Below are 23,076 nucleotides of genomic sequence, written 5' to 3'. Positions count from 1 at the left end.
CCAGATGGCCCAGGGAGGCCCCAGCGTGTGAACAGCTGTCTCAGCCACAAACTCGAGGCATCTGGAAGCCTCTCTAGGCAGCCTTCCCCAACAACAACAAAAAATGAAACCAAAATAAAAATGTGTGCAGCTTTTTACAAAGCCTTTATGAAGCCCTCAAGTCCTCAGAGAGCTCTGTGGGGTGATAACCCCTGTTTTACAGATAAGAACACATGGCAGTACGCCGCAGGGTGGGAACCGGAGTCCAGTCTGGTCTGGCCAGCCCTCGGAACACCTCCTAGAAGAGGGGATATGGGCGTTGCTGGAAGACAGATGGGTCAGGGCGCAGCCCAGTAAGCCACGATGGGCTCCCACCGGCTAGTTACACTGACCCTGAATATTGCGGGGTTTCCCGTCTTCCACTAATCATCAGTGTGGGACGCCAGAATAAGGCTCTTGGGTGGCACGTTTAGGCAAGTAACCAGAACGCATCCCGTTCCCTGACTCCTCTTCCTCCGATGCTCTTCCCGCAAACCACGGCTGTGTTTCCTCTCACGGCCATCTTGTCTTCACTATGGGGCCAGACTACACAGTATCCGAGGTGAGACACAGGAACGTGTTTTTTATTACTCGGAAAAGGCTCCAGAAACGTCAGAGACTCTTGCGACAAGTGTTGGGAGATTTGTAAGGAACGCCCCCTCCAGCCTTGGGGTGCTCAGCCCATTCCTCCCCGCTCCCACAAGAGCAAAGCGCCCAGACGTCGGGCTCGGGCCGGGTCCCCGCCCCCCCCCCCACCCCGCCCCTGCGCAGCCCACCACCCACCGCCCCGCTCTTTCTTGCAGTTTGAGATCCGGCAGCTGCGGGCGCACCTGGCGCAGCAGGACTTAGACCTGGCGGCCGAGCGCGAGGCGGCGCTGCAGGCCCCTCACGTGCTCAGCCAGCCGCGCAGCCGCTACAAGGTGGTGGAGGCCGGTACGTGGGCCGAGGAGACCGCGGATGAGAGCGTCGTGGAGGAGCTGCAGCCCGTGCAAGGTGAGCCCGCCCGCGGCCTCCCCAGTCCCGTCGTGGGGAGCCCCGTCCCCACCCCTGCCCTAGGGCTCTGTGCACAGTTTCCCGGAGTTGGAGCACGCCTCCTGGCAGGACCGTGCCCCCATCTCGGCCCACGATTGTGGCGGTGGCGGTGGTGGTGACCCTCAGATCAGTGCCCCCGGGACTACCTTTCTGAGCCTCGGAGAAAGCGTTCAGGTAAGCTCCCTTGACCCGACCTCTACATGATCTCAGTGGCGTGTACTCATTTCATGCCTGTGGGCCACTGGCTGCTTTGCGTGCACTATTTCCCCAGTCCTCGCGGTAACCGCCTGCAGGAGGCTTGACTTTCCTACTTTATGGATGAAGGAACTGCGACCCAGAAAAGTTGTCCAAAGGTGCCTCAGTAATAAATGGCAGAGCTAGGCTTCCAGCCAGATGCCTAGGACTTTCCTACTGGACTGCCCAGCCCACTAAGGCCCAGATAGTAAGTTCAGGCCTGGGGCCCAGAACAGCCCAGAACCTATGCTTCGGGGATGGTAGTAAATTGATGGGCAGGTGATGTTGGTGGAAATGGGAGTGCCGGCCATACCCTGGGGCAGAATACTCTGTAGAAGACCGACCAGCTGTGTCACCTTGTAGAGGGGAATTAACCTTTCTGGGTCTTGGTTTTACCAGCTGTCAAATGGGAACAATGCTGAGCTTTTCCCACAGGGTTGTTGTGAGGCTCCAGGAAGCAGGTGAAAGTGGCTTCCAGAATTGCAAAGTAGTCCTGTAAATGTCAGGTGGTATTATTTCGTGATTGGGGGTGAAAGTACCCTCACCTGGTGATGCAGCCGTGTCAGGTGTGGGCCTTTGGGAGGTTTGGAGAGACTGTGTTCTCATGGGCTCAGGCCAGGAATCAGCCTCGGCTCAGGGGGCACAGCAGGGGAGATCTGTGGTCTTGCTGGAGCCCCGGGGGAATCCTGGGAGCCTGAACATGAACGCTCATGTCTGAGTCCTCCCTGCCCCAACTTGCACCTGAAAATGTTATCACTAAAATGATGGTTAAGGGATTTCTTCACTTTACCAAGATATTTTTTAAAGTATCGATGTCCCCTAATAATTCAGAATACATTTTTGGGTCCCCATTTTTTACCTAAAGGTAAGGGAACTAAGATTCATCAAACTCCTCCAAGAGAAGCTTTTTACAGTGTGATTTCATTTCGTCCTCACACCTCCTTTCTCTCATACGGCGGAGGAAACTCAGACCCAAAGAGGTCGAGAGAATTTCATGGGGTCACACAAGAGAAATGGAGGTGCTGGGCTTGGAACCGAGGCTGTGGGATCCTAAACTCCAGCTTGGTGTGGGGCCCGCTTTGCCTTGGCGTGCTGAGTGGTCCTTGTCAGGGCAGCGGCAGCCAGCAGGGCTGGGCAGGTTGGGCAGCAGGAAGCCAGAGCTCCAGACTCTGCCACTCCCCGGCTCTGTGATTTGGGGCTTCCGTGTTCCCTTCTGCAAAGTGAACTCATCACTCCAGCTCTGTCTGCCTTACAGGAAGTCTGGGGAACTGATGGATGTGAGAAAGCTCTGTAGGCTGTAAGGCACTGTGAACAGGTTTTGGGGAGCGGGGTGATTGCTATTATGATCTTTTGAGAGACCTTCCAACCTTAGAACTGTAGAATTTGGGGGGTAGGAGGGACTTCTGAGTCCAGCTCTTCAGCTGATACGCTAATCCCATCTGTTACACCTGCCAAGAGTTTTACCTTCTTCTAAGAATAGGTACCCCGAACCTCCCAGAGAAGCCCATGCCAACCCAACATCAGATGGCTCTGCCTGTTAGAAAATTCTTCCTCAGGCTGTGCTGAGGTCCACCCCCGGCACCCACCTCTCCCACATGGATGAAGCTTTTATATATAGGCCTGGTGGGTGCCCTCCCAGCTGAGATATCCTTTCGGAGACTGGCCTCTGAGTGTTTTCTCCTCCAGAGACTGTCACCTGCATTCCCACAACCAGTCCTCAGGGGACAAGCTCTCCAAGTTCTTGCTGTTCTGCCCCTCCCTGAGCATCCCAATGTTTCAGTCACGCAGTTCTTGGGGAGCTGCAAGACCAGGGCAGAGTGTCGAGGGGCCACCCCTGCCTTTTTTCTGGACCCAAGACCCCTGTGACAAGGCCAGAAAACTCCTGAGCCTTGTGGTGGCTGCCTGGCCTGAGCTCACAGGTGACCCAGGCCCACATGGCTCTGTCGAGCCCCGTGTCCCTGCAGCCCATCCTTGGGCAGCGCACTTTCTGTACCCCCGTGTGGGTTTTGACATTCATTTGTGTTCAGCTGTAGCTTGTTTGATTCCTGCCTTTACTCCGGGTTTCTAGGACTTTGTAGATCCTGACTCGTCACCAGTTCCTTCCGGTTTCACTGCCTACATATATCGTGAAACATTCCCCTTTTCCATGTGCATTGTTCAGCCTTCCTTATCTCTGGACCTCGGCTGGCTCCCTGACCTCAGCTTTGCCCCCATAGGTGCCCTCTTCAGTCCTTTGTCCCCCCCTACACACACACAGTCATCTTTCATAAATCCTTCATGTCACTCCCTGAGTTAACACCTTGGCTGGTATCTCCTAGGGCTGCCGAAACAAAGTACTGCAAACTGGGTGGCTTAAACAACAGAAGTTTACTGTCTCACAGTTCTGGAGGCTGGAAGTCTGAGATTAAGGTCTTGGTAGGGTTGGTTCCTTCTGAGGGCTGTGAGGGAGCATCTGTTTCAGGCCTCTCCCCCAGCTTCTGGTGCTTTGCTGCTAATCCTTGGCACTCCTTAGCTTGTAGAAGCGTCACTCTGACCTCTGCCTTCTCTTCACATGGTGTTCTCCCTCAGTGTGTGTCTGTGTCCAGATTTCCCTTTTCATAAGGACCTTAGTCATGTTGGGTCTGGGGCCCATCCTACTCCAGTATGATCTCATCTTTTTTTTTTTTTTTTAATACATTTATTTATTTTTGGCTGCATTGGGTCTTCGTTGCTGCGCACGGGCTTTCTCTAGTTGTGGTGAGCAGGGGCTACTCTTCCTTGTGGTGCACGGGCTTCTCATTGCGGTGGCTTCTCTTGTTGCGGAGCATGGGCTCTAGGCGTGCGGGCTTCAGTAATTGTGGCTCGTGGGCTCTAGAGCGCAGGCTCAGTAGTTGTCGCGCACGGGCTTAGTTGCTCTGCAGCATGTGGGATCTTCCTGGACCAGGGCTCAAACCCGTGTCCCCTGCATTGGCAGGCGGATTCTTTTTTTAAAAAATTAATTAATTTATTTTTGGCTGTGTTGCATCTTCGTTTCTGTGCGAGGGCTTTCTCTAGTTGCAGTGAGCAGGGGCCACCCTTCATCGCGGTGCGTGGGCCTCTCACTGTCGCAGCCTCTCTTGTTGCGGAGCACAGGCTCCAGACATGCAGGCTCAGTAGTTGTGGCTCATGGGCCTAGTTGCTCCGCGGCATGTGGGATCTTCCCAGACCAGGGCTTGAACCTGTGTCCCCTGCATTGGCAGGCAGATTCTCAACCATTGCGCCACCAGGGAAGCCCAGCAGGCGGATTCTTAACCACTCTGCCACCAGGGAAGTCCAGCCTCATCTTAACTAATTATATATGCAACAATCACACTTCCAAATTAGGAAATCACAGTCTGAGGTACTGGGGTTTAGGATTTCAACATATGACTTTGGGGGGGAGGACACAATGACTCAACTCATAACAGGTGGCATATAAGACCCTTGATGGTCTTGTCCCAGGCTGGCCACTCCCCCGACCCCCGCCATCTCATTTCCTTCCAGTCTGCACTCTGTCTTCACTTGCACTCTAGCTGAGTGAAACATCTTTGCGTTTGGGAAGTGTTCTGCGCAGTAGTAAGTCTCTGAGCCTTTCCACATGTTGTTCACTGGCAGGACAGGCCTGCCTGCCAAACTTCTTTAAACATCCTTAAAACCCGTCCCAGAGTGAGCTCCCAGTCACCACGCCCTTCTCTTGAGACCTTATACGATCTCCCACTAGGCCCCAAGTGTGCCAGGTTGGGCCCACACTTTATCTTCGGGGCCCACTGCGCCTGGCCCTCAGCAGGCTCCCCTTAAAGTCTGTTGCATGGAATGTAATCTGCAAGCCCATAACTGATCGAAGAACAAAATAAGGCTTGTGGACATCACTTGTTTCCCTTGGGTCCTGCAATCCTGGGTTTTCTCTCGGAGCTCGGGGACATCTGGCAATAGCCCACTCCAAAAACCCCACTCCTGGCTTTCAGCTCCCCATGCTGGTGCTTGTGGAATCCAGAATAAAAGAATATAATAGAACAAGAATAGAAGAATCTTCTTTTTGAAAGTTCTCCTGGAAGTCAGTGGCAGCTGTTGCCCACTTTGTCTTGCTTTCCAAGGATGCGAAGAGCAGGTTTACAGTCTCCTGGTCCATCACAGGACCTTCCTCCTGATGGAGCAGAGGGGGCTGGAGCAGCCGCTTCCTCGCTCTCCCTAGTGGTCAGCCTTCTTGCCCTGCCCATGGCAGCTGCTCACCTGATGCTTGAGCCTGCCCGGTGCTGTTCTGTCTTCAGCTGAGCCCACCTTGAAACACCTGAGCTCAGCTGAGCACCTCCAGTACAGCCACACATTCTGCAGCACCTCTCTGTCTCTCTCATCAGGAGACTGAGCTCTTGAGATAACAGCATGGCCGTTGCTATCCCCCAGCCAATGACCTCCAGACCCTGGACACCTGATGCCACATTTGGATTCACAGGGAGTCAAGATCGGGGGTCAGAGAGTCTGCAAACAAACAAAGCCTTTAAAATAATCCCACACATTCTAGTGCTGTGAAGCTTTGAGTGCCTCCCTCTCTACCCTGTTCCTCCTCTCTCTGCAGTCCCCATAGTGGGCAACTTCCAGGAGGAAGTGGAGGGACACAGAATAAGAAGGGAGAAAGTGACTGGCTGCATGTGCCAGCTAGGGTGTTATGGGGTCTGTGCTGACCCTCCCGGAAACTAGAGGCATGTCTGAACGAGGCACTCAGGCCTCCCATAGAGGTGGCAAACGTGCACCCCTGGGAGCAGTTGCAAATGCCCTTCCCATCTAGTCCTGGAATCCCACCCCTGCTCTCCTTTATCTCCTCTGTGTCACCCCCTACCTCCCAGCTCTCTAGATGCACACCTGCCTGCCCCAGCCCACTCAGTAGAGCACAGCGCATTCCTGGTCTGCCACTTGATGGCCAACCCCCAGAGCTGTCAATAGAAAAGGCAGTGCCTCTGAGGCAGAGGGCAGAAGCCTGGGGGGCTAGCAAGTGGCATGCGTGATTCACAGCCTCAGATGGGCCAGAGAGACAGGGCACCCCAGCTGATCTCTCTGACCAGGAGCTGTGTCCAGGGAGGGATTTCCACGTCATTAGAAATTATGGCTAGACAAGCTAGGGGCGCTCTGGGCCACGCTGGAGACGGAGAAAGGTCAACGTTCATTGCTCACCATGACCTTCAGGCCAGCGAGGGCCCTGAAGCTCACCATATCACACTAGTACACAGACCATCTGGGAATTAACCTGCAGACAACAGCGATAAGTCTCAGGACCCTTGGGCAAGGGCCTTGCTCCAGGGGGGGGATGGCAGCCTAGGAGGGCAGGAGTGCCATCTTCAGCCCGGGCAGAAGTGGCTCCTGCAGTCTCAACAGTTGCCAGCAGGTCACAGTCAGACTAATGCCGACCAGCTTCTGTTTAAACTTGCTCCAGCACAAATCATTTTTAAAACCCAGGCGGCAAAGTTGCAGGCTTTGGGGCCTGCCAAGTTCACAGTGCCCCTGTGTAGTCATTAATACTTCCCTCCCAAATTTATTAGTCTTGAAGCTCACCCATAACTTCTGAATTACAGCCCCTGGGGGGAGTGCCGCAGCTTCCACCATATATCACAGTGAGCCTCGGTGTCCCCCCGTGCTGCACCAGCGCTCAGAGAAACCCCCCCAGAGGTGCACCAGGCCCGCAGAGCTGGCACCAGTGTTTAACCTTGGGAGAGGAGGGGCCTGTGTGCCAATGGAGGCAAGCCGGGGTTTCTGCCATCACTGGCCTCCTGATGTGTGTGCCTGATGGGGGCCCCTGGGGACCCCGGGGAGCCCCGGAGCTGTAGAACTAGAACTGGGCAGCGAGGTAGCTGACAGGGCAGAGCTGGTGTGGGTGGTACTGAGGGAAGGACGTGGGTTTAAGACTCAGGGCTGGGTTTGAATCTCAACTTCGCCTTGAACAAGTTACTTAAACTCTGAGCAGGTCTGGCTTTATGGTGGGATGACCCATACAGTCACTGAGGGCCTCACATTTGGTTCGATGCTCTGCTGTCACTCTTGAAATTCTTAATGCTTTTTTTCTTTCAGTGAGGTATAATTGACATATTAGTTTCAGGTATACTAGGTAATAATTTGGTATTTGTATACACTGCAGAGTCACAATAACCCTAGTTAACATCCATCACTATACACAGTTACAGAATTTTATTTCTTGTGATGAGAACTTTTAAGATTTATTCTCTTAGCAACTTTCAAACATAAAATACAATATTAACTATAGTGACCATGCTGTATCATATCCCCATGACATTTATTTTATACCAGAAGTTTGTACCTTTTGACCTCTTTCACCCACCCATTTCACCCACCCCCCAGCCCCTGCCTCTGGGAACCACCAATCAGTCCTCTGTATCTGTTTCTTTTTAGTTTTGTTCTGTTTTTATTTTCTATTTTATTTTTTTAACATCTTTATTAGAGTAACATTGCTTTACAATGGTGTGTTAGTTTCTGCTTTATAACAAAGTGAATCAGTTATACATATACATATGTTCCCATATCTCTTCCCTCTTGCGTCTCCCTCCCTCCCACCCTATCCCACCCCTCTAGGTGGTCACAAAGCACTGAGCTGATCTCCCTGTGCTATGCAGCTGCTTCCCACTAGCAATCTGTTTTACATTTGGTAGTGTATATATGTCCATGCCACTCTCTCACTTTTCCCCAGCTTACCCTTCCCCCTCCTCGGGTCCTCAAGTCCATTCTCTACATCTGGGTCTTTATTCCTTTCCTGCCCATAGGTTCGTGAGAACCTTTCTCTTTTTTTTTTTTTTAGATTCCATGTATATGTATTAGCATATGGTATTTGTTTTTCTCTTTATTACTTACTTCACTCTGTATGACAGTCTCTAGGTCCATCCACCTCACTACAAATAATCGTTTCTTTTTATGGCTGAGTAATATGCCAGTGTATATATGTGCCACATCTTCTTTATCCATTCATCTGTCGATGGACACTTAGGTTGCTTCCATGTCCTGGCTATTGTAAATAGAGCTGCAGTGAACATTGTGGTACATGACTCTTTTTGAATTACGGTTTTCTCAGGGTATATGCCCAGTAGTGGGATTGCTGGGTCATATGGTAGTTCTATTCTTAGTTTTTGAAGGAACCTCCATACTGTTCTGCATAGTGGCTGTATCAATTTACATTCCCACCAACAGTGCAAGAGGGTTCCCTTTTCTCCACACCCTCTCCAGTATTTATTGTTTGTAGATTTTTTGATGATGGCCGTTCTGACTGGGGTGAGGTGATACCTCATTGTAGTTTTGATTTGCATTTCTCTAATGATTAGTGATGTTGAGCATCCTTTCATGTGTGTTTTGGCAATCTGTATATCTTCTTTGGAGAAATGTCTATTTAGGTCTTCTGCCCATTTTTGGATTCAATTGTTTGTTTCTTTGATATTGTGCTGCATGAGCTGCTTGTATATTTTGGAGATTAATTCTTTGTCAGGTGCTTTGTTTGCAAATATTTTCTCCCATCCTGAGGGCTGTCTTTTCTTCTTGTTTATGGTTTCCTTTCCTTTTCTTTTTTTAACATCTTTATTGGAGTATAATTGCTTTACAATGGTGTGTTAGTTTCTGCTTTATAACAAAATGAATCACTTATACATATACATATGTTCCCATATCTCTTCCCTCTTGCGTCTCCCTCCCTCCCACCCTCCCTATCCCACCCCTCTAGGTGGTCACAAAGCACCGAGCTGATCTCCCTGTGCTATGCGGCTGCTTCCCACTAGCTATCTATTTTACGTTTGGTGGTGTATATATGTCCATGCCTCTCTCTCGCTTTGTCACAGCTTACCCTTCCCCCTCCCCATATCCTCAAGTCCATTCTCTAGCAGGTCTGTGTCTTTATTTCTGTCTTACCCCTAGGTTCTTCAGGACAATTTTTTTTCTTAAATTCCATATATATGTGTTAGCATACAGTATTTGTCTTTCTATTTCTGACTTACTTCTCTCTGTATGACAGATTCTAGGACCATCCACCTCATTACAAACAGCTCAATTTCGTTTCTTTTTATGGCTGAGTAATATTCCATTGTATATATGTGCCACATCTTCTTTATCCATTCATCCGATGATGGACACTTAGGTTGCTTCCATCTCCGGGCTATTGTAAATACAGTTGCAATGAACATTTTGGTACATGACCATTTGTGAATTATGGTTTTCTCAGGGTATATACCCAGTAGTGAGATTGCTGGGTCGTATGGTAGTTCTATTTGTAGTTTTTTAAGGAACCTCCATACTGTTCTCCATAGTGGCTGTACCAATTCACATTCCCACCAGCAGTGCAAGAGTGTTCCCTTTTCTCCACACCCTCTCCAGCATTTATTGTTTCTAGATTTTTTGATGATGGCCATTCTGACTGGTGTGAGATGATATCTCATTGTAGTTTTGATTTGAATTTCTCTAATGATTAATGATGTTGAGCATTCTTTCATGTGTTTGTTGGCAGTCTATATATCTTCTTTGGAGAAATGTCTATTTAGGTCTTCTGCCCATTTTTGGACTGGGTTGTTTGTGTTTTGATATTGAGCTGCGTGAGCTGCTTATAAATTTTGGAGATTAATCCTTTGACAGTTGCTTCATTTGCAAATATTTTGTCCCATTCTGAGGGTTGTCTTTTGGTCTTGTATATGGTTTCCTTTGCTGTGCAAAAGCTTTGAAGTTTCATTAGGTCCCATTTGTTTATTTTTGTTTTTATTTCCATTTCTCTAGGAGGTGGGTCAAAAAGGATCTTGCTGTGATTTATGTCATAGAGTGTTCTGCCTATGTTTTCCTCTAAGAGTTTTATAGTGTCTGACCTTGTATTTAGGTCTTTAATCCATTTTGAGTTTATTTTTGTATACGGTATGAGGGAATATTCTAATTTCATTCTTTTACATGTAGCTTTCCCAGTTTTCCCAGCACCACTTATTAAAGAGGCTGTCTTTTCTCCATTGTATATTCTTGCCTCCTTTATCAAAGATAAGGTGACCATATGTGCGTGGGTTTATCTCTGGGCTTTCTATCCTGTTCCATTGATCTATATTTCTGTTTTTGTGCCAGTACCATACTTTCTTGGTTACTGTAGCTTTGTAGTATAGTCTGAAGTCAGGGAGCCTGATTCCTCCAGCTCCGTTTTTCTTTCTCAAGATTGCTTTGGCTCTTCAGGTTCTTTTGTGTTTCCATACAAATTGTGAAATTTTTCGTTCTAGTTCTCTGGAAAATGCCATTGGTAGTTTGACAGGGGTTGCATTGAATCTGTAGATTGCTTTGCGTAGTATAGTCATTTTGACAATGTTGATTCTTCCAATCCAAGAACATTGTATATCTCTCCATCTGTTTGTCTCACCTTTAATTTCTTTCGTCAGTGTCTTAAAGTTTTCAGCATACAGGTCTTTTGTCTCCTTAGGTAGGTTTATTCCTAGGTACTTTATTCTTTTTGTTGCAGTGGTAAATGGGAGTGTTTCCCTAATTTCTCTTTCAGATTTTTCATCATTAGTGTATAGGAATGCAAGAGATTTCTGTGCATTAATTTTGGATCCTGCTACTCTACCAAATTCATTGATTAGCTCTAGTAGTTTTCTGTTGGCATCTTTAGGATTCTCTATGTATAGTATCATGTAATCTGCAAACAGTGACAGTTTTACTTCTTTTCTGAATTGGATTCCTCTTATGTCTTTTTCTTCTCTGATTGCTGTGGCTAAAACTTCCAAAACTATGTTGAATAAGAGTGGTGAGGGTGGGCAACCTTGTCGTGTTCCTGATCTTAGTGGAAGTGGTGTCAGTTTTTCACCATTGGGAACGATGTTGGCTGTGGGTTTTTCATATATGGCCTTTATTATGTTGAGGTACGTTCCCTCTTTGCCTGCTTTCTGGTGGGTTTTTATCATAAATTGGTGTTTAATTTTGTCAAAAGCTTTTTCTGCATTTATTGAGATTATCATATGGTTTTTATCCTTCAATTTGTTAGTATGGTGTATGACATTGATTGATTTGCGTATATTGAGGAATCCTTGCATTCCTGGGATAAACCCCACTTGGTCATGTTGTATGATCCTTTTAATGTGCTGTTGGATTCTGTTTGCTAGTATTTTGTTGAGGATTTTTGCATCTATGTTCATCAGTGATATAGCCTGTAGTTTTCTTTTTTCGTGACATCTCTGTCTGGTTTTGGTATCAGGGTGATGGTGTCCTTGTAGAATGAGTTTGAGAGTGTTCCTCCCTCTGCTATATTTTGGAAGAGTTTGAGAATGATAGGTGTTAGCTCTTCTCTAAATGTTTGATAGAATTCGCCTGTGAAGCCATCTGGTCCTGGGCTTTTGTTTGTTGGAAGATTTTTTTTTTTTTTCGGTACATGGGCCTCTCACTGTTGTGGCCTCTCCCATTGCGGAGCACAGGCTCCGGATGCACAGGCTCAGCGGCCATGGCTCACGGGCCCAGCCACTCTGTGGCATATGGGATCATCCCGGACCAGGGCACGAACCCATGTCCCCTGCATCGGCAGGCGGACTCTCAACCACTGCGCCACCAGGGAAGCCCCTGTTGGAATATTTTTAATCACAGTTTCAATTTCATTACTTGTGATTGGTCTGTTTATATTTTCTATCTCTTCCTGGTTAAGTCTCAGAAGGTTTTGCTTTTCTAAGAATTTATCCATTTTTTCCAGCTTGTCCATTTTATTGGCATATAGTTGCTTGTAGTAATCTCTCATGATCCTTTGTATTTCTGCACTGTCAGTTGTTACGTCTCCTTTTTCATTTCTAATACTGTTGATTTGAGTCTTCTGCCTTTTTTTCTTGATGACTGTTGCTAATGTTTTATCAATTTTATTTATCTTCTCAAAGAACCAGCTTTTAGTTTTATTGATCTTTGGTATCATTTCCTTCATTTCTTTTTCATTTATTTCTGATCTGATTTTTATGATTTCTTCCTTCTGCTAACTTTGTGGGGGTTTTTTGTTCTTCTTTCTCTAATTGCTTTAGGTGTAAGATTAGGTTCTTTATTTGAGATTTTTCTTGTTTCTTGAGGTAGGATTGTATTGCTATAAACTTGCCTCTTAGAACTGATTTTGCTGCACCCCATATGTTTTGGGTCGTCGTGTTTTCATTGTCACTTGTTTCTAAGTATTTTTTGATTTCCTCTTTGATTTATCCAGTGATCTCTTGGTTATTTAGTAGCATATTGTTTAGCCTCCATGTGTTTGTACTTTTTGCCGAATTTTTCCTGTAATTGATATCTAGTCCCATAGTGTTGTGGTCGGAAAGGATACTTGATACGATTTCAATTTCCTTAAATTTACCGAGGCTTGACTTGTGACCCAAGATATGATCTATCCTGGAAGAATATTCCTTGAGCACTTGAGAAGAAATTGTATTATCTTGTGTTTGGATGGAATGTCCTATAAATATCAATTAAGTCCACCTTGTTTAATGTGTCATTCAAAGCTTGTGTTTCCTTATTTATTTTCATTTTGGATGATCTGTCCAGTGGTGAAAGTGGGATGTTAAAGTCCCCCACTGTGATTGTGTCACTGTCGATTTCCCCTTTTATGGCTGTTAGCATTTGCCTTATGAATTGAGGGGCTCCTATGTTGGGTGCATAAATATTTACAATTGTTATATCTTCTTCTTGGATTGATCCTTTGATCATTATGTAGTGTCCTTCTTTGTCTCTTATAATAGTCTTTATTTTAATGTCTATTTTGTCTGATATGAGAATTGCTACTGGAGCTTTCTTTTGATTTCCATTTGCATGGAATATCTTTTTCCATCCCCTCACTTCAGTCTGTATGTGTCTCTAAGTCTGAAGTGGGTCTCTTGTAGACAGCATATATGTGGGTCTTGTTTTTGTATCCATTCAGCCAGTCTATGTCTTTTGGTTGGAGCATTTAATCCATTTACATTTAAGGTACTTATCAATATGTATGTTCCTATTACCATTTTCTTAATTGTTTTGGGTTTGTTTTTGTAGGTCTTTTCCTTCTCTTGTGTTTCTTGGCTAGAGAAGTTCCTTTAGCATTTGTTGTAAAACTGGTTTGGTGGTGCTGAATCCTCTTAGCTTTTGCTTGTATGTAAAGGTTTTAATTTCTCCATTGAATCTGAATGAGATCCTTGCTGTGTAGAGTAATCTTGGTTTTAGGTTCTTCTCTTTCATCACTTTAAATATGTCCTGCCGCTGCCTTTTGGCTTGCAGAGTTTCTGCTGAAAGATCAGCTGTTAACCTTATGGGGATTCCCTTGTATGTTATTTGTTGTTTTTCCCTTGCTGCTTTTAATATTTTTTCTTTGTATTTAATTTTTGATAGTTTGATTACTATGTGTCTTGGCATGTTTCTCCTTGGATTTATCCTGTATGGGACTCTCTGTTCTTCCTGGACTTGATTGACTATTTCCTTTCCCATATTAGGGAAGTTTTCAACTATAATCTCTTCAAGTATTTTCTCAATCCTTTTCTTTTTACTCTTCTTCTTCTGGGACCCATATAATTCGAATGTTGGTGCATTTAATGTTGTCCCAGAGGTCTCTGAGACTCTCCACAATTCTTTTCATTCTTTATTCTGCTCTGCAGTAGTTATTTCCACTGTTTTATCTTCCAGTTCACTTATCCTTTCTTCTGCCTCCATTATTCTACTATTGATTCCTTCTAGAGAATTTTTAATTTCATTTGTTGTGTTGTTCATCATTGGTTTTTTGCTCTTTAGTTCTTCTAGGTCCTTGTTAAATGTTTCTTGTATTTTCTCCATCCTGTTTCCAAGATTTTGGATCATCTTTACTATCATTACTCTGAATTTTTTTTCAGGTAGACTGCGTATTTCCTCTTCATTTGTTTGGTCTGGTGGGTTTTTACTTTGCTCCTTCATCTGCTGCTTATTTCTCTATCTTCTCATTTTGCTTAACTTACTGTGTTTGGGGTCTCCTTTTTGAAGGCTGCAAGTCTGTAGTTCCTGTTGTTTTTGGTGTCTGCCCCCAGTGGGTAAGGTTGTTTCATTGGGTTGTGTAGGCTTCCTGTTGGAGGGGACTGGTGCCTGTGTTCTGATGGATGAGGCTGGATCTTGTCTTTCTGGTGGGCAGGGCCATGTCCAGTGGTGTGTTTTGGGGTGTCTGTGAACAACTTATGATTTTAGGCAGCCTCTCTGCTATGGGTGGGGTTGTGTTCCTGTCTTGCTTATTGTTTGGCATGGGGTGTCCAGCACTGGAGCTCACTGGTCATTGAGTGGAGCTGGATCTTAGCATTGAGATGGAGATATATGGGAGAGCTCTCACTGATTGATATAACATGGGGCCGGGAGGTCTCTGGTGATCCAATGTCCTGAACTTGGCTCTCCCACCTCAGAGGCTCAGTCCTGACACCCAGCCAGAGCACCAAGACCCTGTCAGCTACACGGCTCAGAAGAGAGGGGAGAAAAAAATGAAAGAAATATTTTAAAATTAAAATAAAGTTATTAAAATAAAAAAATAATAAAAAGTAATAAAAAAAAGAGAGCAACCAAACCAGTAAACAAATCCACCAGTGATAACAAGTGCTGAAAACTATACTAAGATAAACATAAAAATCAGTTACTAGTCTGTCACATACAGCAAATCCTAAGTCTACAGTTGCTCCCAAAGTCCACTGCCTCAATTTTGAGATGATTCTTTGTGTATTCAGGTATTCCACAGATGCAGGGTACATCAAGTTGATAGTGGAGATTTAGTCTGCTGCTCCTGAGGCTGCATGGAGAAATTTCCCTTTCTCTTCTTTGTTCGCACAGCTCCTGGGGTTCAGCTTTGGATTTGGCCCCGCCTCTGCGTGTAGGTCACCCTCTGGCGTCTGTTCTTCGCCCAGACAGGAGGGGGTTAAAGGAATGGCTGATTAGGGGGCTCTGTCTCACTCAGGCCGGGGGGAGGGAGGGGTACGGAATGCAAGCTGAGCCTGTGGCCGCAGAGGCCGGTGTGACATTGCAACAGCCTGGGGCATGCCATGTGTTCTTCCGGGGAAGTTTTTCCTGGATCACGGGACCCTGGCAGTGGCCGGCCGCACAGGCTCCCGGGAGGGGAGATGTGGATAGTGACCTGTGCTTGCACACAGGATTCTTGGTGGCTGCAGCAGCAGCCTTAGCGTTTCATGCCCGCCTCTGGTGTCCACACTGATAGCTGTGGCTCGTGACCATCTCTCAAGCTCATTTAGGCGGTGCTCTGAATCTCCTCTCCTCGAACACCCCAAAACAATGGTCTCTTGACTCTTAGGGAGTTCCAGACTTTCCCAGACTCCCTCCCGGCTAGCTGTGGCGCACTAGCCCCCTTCAGGTTGTGTTCATGCAGCCAACCCCAGTCCGCTCCCTGGGATCTGACATCTGAAGCCTAAGCCTCAGCTCCCAGCCCTCACCCACCCTGGCGAGTGAGCAGACAAGCCTCTCAGGCTGGTGAGAGCTGGTCAGCAGCGATCCTCTGTGTAGGAATCTCTCTGCTTTGCCCTCTGCACCCCTCTTGCTGTGCTCTCCTCTGTGGCTCTGAAGCTTCCCCCTGCCTACCACCCATTTCCACCAGTGAAGGGGCTTCCTAGTGCATGGAAACTTTTCCTCCTTTACAGCTCCCTCGCCAAGGTGCAGGTCCCATCCCTATTCTTTTGTCTCTGTTTTTCCTTTTGCCCTACCCAGGTACGTGGGGAGTATCTTGCCTTTTGGGAAGTCTGAGGTCTTCTGCCAGCATTCAGTAGGTATTCTGTAGGAGTTGTTCCACATGTAGATGTATTTTTGATGTATTTGTGGGGAGGAAGGTGATCTCCACGTCTTACTCCTCTGCCATCTTGAAGGTCCTCCTGTTTTGTTTTTAGATTCCACATAAAAGTGAGATCATACCTTGTCTTTGTCTGACTTATTTCACTTAAGCATAATGCCCTCTGGTCCATCCAGGTTGTTGCAAATGGCAAGATTTCATTCTTTTTTACGGATGAATAACATTCCATTGTATATATATGTGTGTGTATATGTGTGTGTATGTATGTATATGTATATATCACATCTTCTTTACCCATTCATCTATTGATGGACACTTAGGTTGTTTCCATATCTTGGCTATTATAAATAATGCTGCTGTGTACATTGGGGTGCATGTATCTTTTCAAATTAGTGTTTTTGTTTTCTTCAGATATATACCAAGGAATAGAATTGCTGGATCATATGGTAGTTCTTAGTTTTTTGAGGAGCCTGCTTACTGTTTTCCACAGTGGCTACACCAATGTAGATTCCCACTAACAGTGTACTTGGGTTCCCTTTTATCTATCTTCTCTCCAACACTTGTTATCTCTTGTCCTTTTGATAATAGCCATTCTACAAGTGTGAGGTGATATCTCTCTGTGGTTCTGATTCACATTTCCCTGATGATTAGTAAAGTTGAGCACCTTTTCATGTACCTTTGCCCTACTGTATGTCTTCTTTGGGAATATGTCTGTTCAGATCCATTTTTTAATTGGATTGTTTGTTTTTTTGCTATTGAGTTGTATGAGTTCTTTATATATATTGGATATTAACTCTTACCAGATATGATTTGCGAATATTTTCTCCCATTCGGTAAGTTGCCTTTTATTTTGTTGATGGTTTCCTTTCCTGTACAGAAACTTTTTAATTTGGTATAGTCCCAGTTATTTTTGCTTTTGTTTTTGCTTTTAGTGTCAAATCCAAAAATGCATTGCCAAGACCAATGTCAAGGAGTTTACCTACTGCCTATATTTTCTTCTAGGAGTTTTATGGTTTCAGGTTTTACACTTTTTTTTTTTGACTCATATTTGATTTTAATTTTTTATACAGCAGGTTCTTATTAGTTATCTATTTTATACATATTAGTGTATATGTGTCAATCCCAATCTCCCAGTTCATCCCACCACCACCCTCTCTCCCTGCTTTCCCCCACTTGGTGTCCATACATTTGTTCTGTACATCTGTGTCTCTATTTCTGCCTTGCAGACTGGTTCATCTGTACCATTTTTTTGGATTCCACATATATGCGTTAATATATGATATTTGTTTTTCTCTTTCTGACTTACTTCACACTGTATGACAGTCTCTAAGTCCATCCACATCTCTACAATTGACCCAATTTCTTTCCTTTATATGGCTGAGTAATATTCCATTTTATATATGTACCACATCTTCTTTATCCGTTCGTCTGTTGATGGACATTTAGGTTGCTTCCATGACCTGGCTATTGTAAAGTGCTGGCTATTGTAAGTGCTGCAGTGAACGTTGGGGTGCATGTGTCTTTTTGAATTATGGTTTTCTCTGGGTATATGCCCAGTAGTGGGATTGCTGGGTCATATGGTAATTCTATTTTTAGTTTTTAAGGAACCTCCATACTGTTCTCCATAGTGGCTGTATCAAATTACATTCCCACCAACAGTGCAAGAGGTCCACACCCTCTCCAGCATTTGTTGTTTGTAGATTTTCTGATGATGTCCATTCTAACTGGTGTAAGGTGATACTTCATTGTAGTTTTGATTTGCATTTCTCTAAGAATTAGTGATGTTTGAGCAGCTTTTCATGTGCCTCTTGGCCATCTGTATGTCTTCTTTGGAGAAATGTCTATTTAGGTCTTCTGCCCATTTTTGATTGGGTTGTTTGTTTTTTTTAATACTGAGCTGCATGAGCTGTTTATATATTTTGGAGATTAATCCTTTGTCCACTGATTCATTTGCAAATATTTTCTCCCATTCTGAGGGCCGCCTTTTCATCTTGTTTATAGTTTCCTTTGCTGTGCAAAAGCTTTTAAATTTCATTAGGTCCCATTTATTTATTTTTGTTTTTATTTCCATTTCTCTAGGAGGTGGGTCAAAAAAGATCTTGCTGTGATTTATGTCAAAGAGTGTTCTTCCTATGTTTTCCTCTAAGAATTTTATAGTGTCCAGTCTTACATTTAGGTCTTCAATCCATTTGGAGTTTATTTTTGTGTATGGTGTTAGGGAGTGTTCTAATTTCATTCTTTTACATGTAGCTGACCAGTTTTCCCAGCACCGCTTATCAAATAGACTGTCTTTTCTCCATTGTATATCCTTGCCTCCTTTGTCATAGATTAGTTGACCATAGGTGCGTGGGTTTATCTCTGGGCTTTCTATCCTGTTCCATTGATCTATATTTCTGTTTTTTGCCAGTACCATATTGTCTTGATTACTATAGCCTTATAGTATAGTCTGAAGGCAGGGAGTCTGATTCTTCCAGCTCTGTTTTTTTTCCTCAATATTACTTTGGCTATTTGGGGTCTTTTGTGTCTCCATACAAATTTTAAGGTTTTTTTTTTTGTTCTAGTTCTGTAAAAAATGCATTGGTAATTTGATAGAGATTGCATTGAGTCTGTAAATTGCTTTGGGTAGTATAGTCATTTTCACAATATTGATTTTTCCAATCCAAGAATATGGTATGTCTCTCCATATGTTTGTGTCATCTTTGATTTCTTTCATCAGTGTCTTATAGTTTTCTGAGTATAGGTCTTTTACCTCCTTAGGTAGGTTTATTCCTAGATATTTTATTCTTTTCATTGCAATGGTAAATGGGAGTGTTTCCTTAATTTTTCTTTCTGATCTTTCGTTGTTAGTGTATAGGAATGCAAGAGATTTCTGTGTATTAATTTTGTATCCTGCAACTTTACCAAATTTATTGATTAGCTCTAGTAGTTTTCTGATGCCATCCTTAGGATTATCTATGCATAGTATCACATCATCTGCAAACAGTGACAATTTTACTTCTTTTGCAATTTGTATTCTTTTTATTTCTTTTTCTTCTCTGATTGCTGTGGCTAGGACTTCCAAAACTATGTTGAATACTAGTGGTGAGAGTGGACATCCTTGTCTTGTTCTTGATCTTAGTGGAAATGCTTTCAGTTTTTCACCATTGAGAATGATGTTTGCTGTGGGCTTGTTATATATGGCCTTTATTATGTTGAGGTAGGTTCCCTGTATGCACACTTTCTGGAGAGTTTTTATCATACATGGGTGTTGAATTTTGTCAAAAGCTTTTACTGAATTTATTGAGATGATCATATGGTTTTAATTCTTCAGTTTGTTAATATGGTGTATCACACTGATTGATTCGTGTATACTGAAGAATCCTTGCATCCCTGGGATAAATCTCACTTGATCATGGTGTGTGATCCTTTCAATGTGTTGTTGGATTCTGTTTGCTAGTTTTTTGTTGAGGATTTTTGCATCTATATTCATTAGTGATATTGGTGTGTAATTTTCTTTTTTTGTAGTATCTTTCTCTGGTTTTGGTATCAGGGTGATGGTAGCTTTGTAGAATGAGTTTTGGGAGGGTTCCTTCCTCTGCAAGTTTTTGGAAGAGTTTGAGAAGGATGCGTGTTAGCTCTTCTCTAAATGTTTGATAGAATTCACCTGTGAAGCCATCTGGTCCTGGGCTTTTGTTTGTTGGAAGATTTTAAATCACAGTTTCAATTTCATTACTTGTGATTGGTCTCTTCATATTTTGTATTTCTTCCTGGTTCAGTCTTGGAAGTTTATACCTTTCTAAGAATTTTTCCATTTCTTCCAGGTTGTCCATTTTATTGGCATAGAGTTCCTTCTAGTAGTCTCTCAGGATGCTTTGTATTTCTGCAGTGTATGTTGTAACTTCTCCTTTTTCATTTCTAATTTTATTGATTTGAGTCCTCTCCCTCTTTTTCTTGATGAGTCTGGCTAAAGGTTTATCAATTTTGTTTATCTTCTCAAAGAACCAGCTTTTAGTTTTATTGATCTTTGCTATTGTTTTTTTTGTTTCTATTTCATTTATTTCTGCTCTGATCTTTATGATTTCTTTCCTTCTGCTAACTTTGGGTTTTGTTTGTTCTTCTTTCTCTACTTCCTTTAGGTGTACGATTAGATTATTTGAGATTTTTCTTGTTTCTTGAGGTAGGATTGTACTGCTATAAACTTCCCTCTTAGAACTGCTTTTGCTGCATCCCATAGGTTTTGAATCATCATGTTTTCGTTGTCATTTGTCTCTCGGTATTTTTTGATTTCCTCTTTGATTTCTTCAGTGATCTCTTGGTTATTTAGTTACATATTGTTTAGCCTCCATGTGTTTGTGTTTTTTACATTTTTTTCCCTGTAGTTTATTTCTAATCTCATGGCATTGTGGTCAGAAAAGATGCTTCATATGATTTCAATTTTCTTAAATTTACTGAGGCTTGATTTGTGACCCAAGATGTGATCTATTCTGGAGAATGTTCCATGTGCACTGAAGAAAGTGTATTCTGCTGTTTTCGGATGGCATGTCCTATAAATATCAATTAAATCTATCTGGTCTGTTGTGTCATTTAAAGCTTGTGTTTCCTTATTAATTTTCTGTCTGGATGATCTGTCCATTGGTATAAGTGAGATGTTAAAGTCCCCCACTATTATTGTGTTACTGTTGATTTCCTCTTTCATGGCTGTTAGCATTTGCCTTATGTATTGAGGTGCTCCTATGTTGGGTGCATATATATTTATAATTTTTATATCTTCTTCTTGGGGTGATCCCTTGATCATTATGTAGTGTCCTTCCTCGTCTCTTGTAACATTCTTTTTAAATTAATTAATTAATTATTTTTGGCTGCGTTTGGTCTTCGTGGCTGCATGCAGGCTTTCTCTAGTTGTGGCGAGTGTGGGCTACTCTTTGTTGTGGTGCACAGGCTTCTCATTGCGGTGGCTTCTCTTGTTGTGGAGCATAGGCTCTAGGTGCGTGGGCTTCAGAAGTTGTGGCATGCAGGCTCAGTAACTGTGGCTCATGGACTCCAGAGCGCAGGCTCACTAGTTGTGGCACACGGGCTTAGTTGCTGCCCGGCATGTGGGGTCTTCCCGGAGCAGGGCTTGAACCAGTGTCCTCTACATTGGCAGGCAGATTCTTAACCACTGTGCCACCAGGGAAGCCCCTCTTGTAACATTCTTTACTTTAAAGTCTATTTTATCTGATATGAGTATTGCCTCTCCAGCTTTCTTTTGATTTCCATTTGCATGGAATATCTTTTTCCATCCCCTCACTTTCAGTTTGTATGCGTCCCTAGGTCTGAAGTGGGTCTCTTGTAGACAGCATATATATATGGGTCTTGTTTTTGTATCCATTCAGTGAGCCTGCGTCTTTTGGTTGGAGCATTTAATCCATTTACATTTAAGTTAATTATCGATATGTATGTTCCTATGACCATTTTCTTAATTGTTTTGGGTTTGTTTTTGTAGGTCCTTTTCTTCTCTTGTGTATCCCACTTAGAGAAGTTCTTTTAGCATTTGTTGTAGAGCTGGTTTGGTGGTGATGAATTCTCTTAGCTTTTACTTGTCTGTAAAGTCTTTGATTTCTCTGTCAAATCTGAATGAGATCCTTGCCAGGTAGAGTAATCTTGGTTTTAGGTTCTTCCCTTTCATCACTTTAAATATGTCATGCCACTCCCTTCTGGCTTGTAGAGTTTCTGCTGAGAAATCAGCTGTTAACCTTATGGGAGTTCCCTTTTATGTTATGTGTCGTATTTCCCTTGTTGCTTTTAATACTTTTTCTTTGTCTTTAGTTTTTGTCAATTTGATTACTATGTGTCTTGGCATGTTTCTCCTTGGGTTTATCATGCCTGGGACTCTCTGTGCTTCCTGGACTTGGGTGGCTGTTTCCTTTCCCATGTTAGGGAAGTTTTCAACTATAGTCTCTTCAAATATTTTCTCAGGTCCTTTTTCTCTCTCTTCTCCTTCTGGGACCCCTATAATGTGAATGTTGGTGCATTTAATGTTGTCCCAGAGGTCTCTTAGGCTGTCTTCATTTCTTTTCATTCTTTATTCTGTTCTGCAGCAGTGAATTGCACCATTCTGTCTTCCTGTTCACTTATCTGTTCTTCTACCTCAGTTATTCTGCTATTGACTCCTTCTAGTGTATTTTTCATTTCAGTTATTGTGTTCTTCATCTCTGTTTGTTTGTTCTTTAATTTTTCTAGGTGTTTGTTCTTTAATTCTTCTAGGTCTTTTTAAAACATTTCTTGCATCTTCTCGATCTTTGCCATTCTTTTTCTGAGGTCCTGGATCATCTTCACTGTCATTATTCCGAATTCTTTTTCTGGAATGTTGCCTATTTCCACTTCATTTCATTGTTTTTCTGGGATTTTATCTTGTTCCTTCATCTGGTACATATTCCTTTGCCTTTTCATTTTGTGTGTCTTTCTGTGAATGTGGTTTTCATTCCACAGGCTGCAGGATTGTAGTTCTTCTTGCTTCTGCTGTCTTCCCTCTGGTGGATGAGGGTATCTTACATTCAAATCTTAATCCATTTTGAGTAAATTTTTGTTTATGGTGTAAGAGAGTGGTCCAGTTTCCCCAGGACCACTTATTGAAGAGACTGTCCTTTGCTCATTGTGTATTCTTAGCTCCTTGTTTGTAAATTAGTTGACCATACATGGGTAGGTTTATTTCTGGGCCTTAATGCTTTTTTTAAAAAAATAAGTTTATTTATTTTATCTATTTATTTTTGCCTGCATTAGGTCTTTGTTGTTGCACACAGGCTTTCTCTAGTTGCGGCAAGCGGTGGCTACTCTTGGTTGTGGTGTGCAGGCTTCTCATTGCGGTGGCTTCTCTTGTTGCAGAGCATGGGCTCAAGTTACGCAGGCTTCAGTAGTTGTGGCGCATGGGCTTAGTTGCTCCGTGGCATGTGGGATCTTCCCAGGCCAGGGATTGAACCCGTGTCCCCTGCATTGCCAGGCGGATTCTTAACCACTGCGCCACCAGGAAGTCCTAACCTTAATGATTTTTAAACAAGGGGACCCACAAGTTATGCAGCTGGTTTTGTGTCTCAACCCTAATTTTTCCAAAA

The 23,076-nt window shown here is 43.8% G+C and overlaps 1 protein-coding gene across 1 annotated transcript in view; it reads left to right on the top strand.

The window, feature by feature from the left end:
* The window catches only part of TMEM266 (transmembrane protein 266), an 88,515-nt gene that overhangs the window by 55,438 nt on the left and 10,001 nt on the right, over nt 1–23,076 (top strand). Inside the window, exon 8 of the mRNA XM_027123713.1 lies at nt 822–1,011. Coding sequence (XP_026979514.1) covers nt 822–1,011 — 190 coding nt within the window. The remainder of the gene's footprint in view (nt 1–821; nt 1,012–23,076) is intronic.

The sequence above is a fragment of the Aethalodelphis obliquidens genome, unplaced genomic scaffold (genome assembly GCF_003676395.1).
Source record: "Aethalodelphis obliquidens isolate GAN/ISIS:26980383/991018 unplaced genomic scaffold, ASM367639v1 scaffold26, whole genome shotgun sequence".
NCBI lineage: Eukaryota > Metazoa > Chordata > Mammalia > Artiodactyla > Delphinidae > Aethalodelphis > Aethalodelphis obliquidens.
This window is presented reverse-complemented; position numbering and strand designations above follow the sequence as displayed.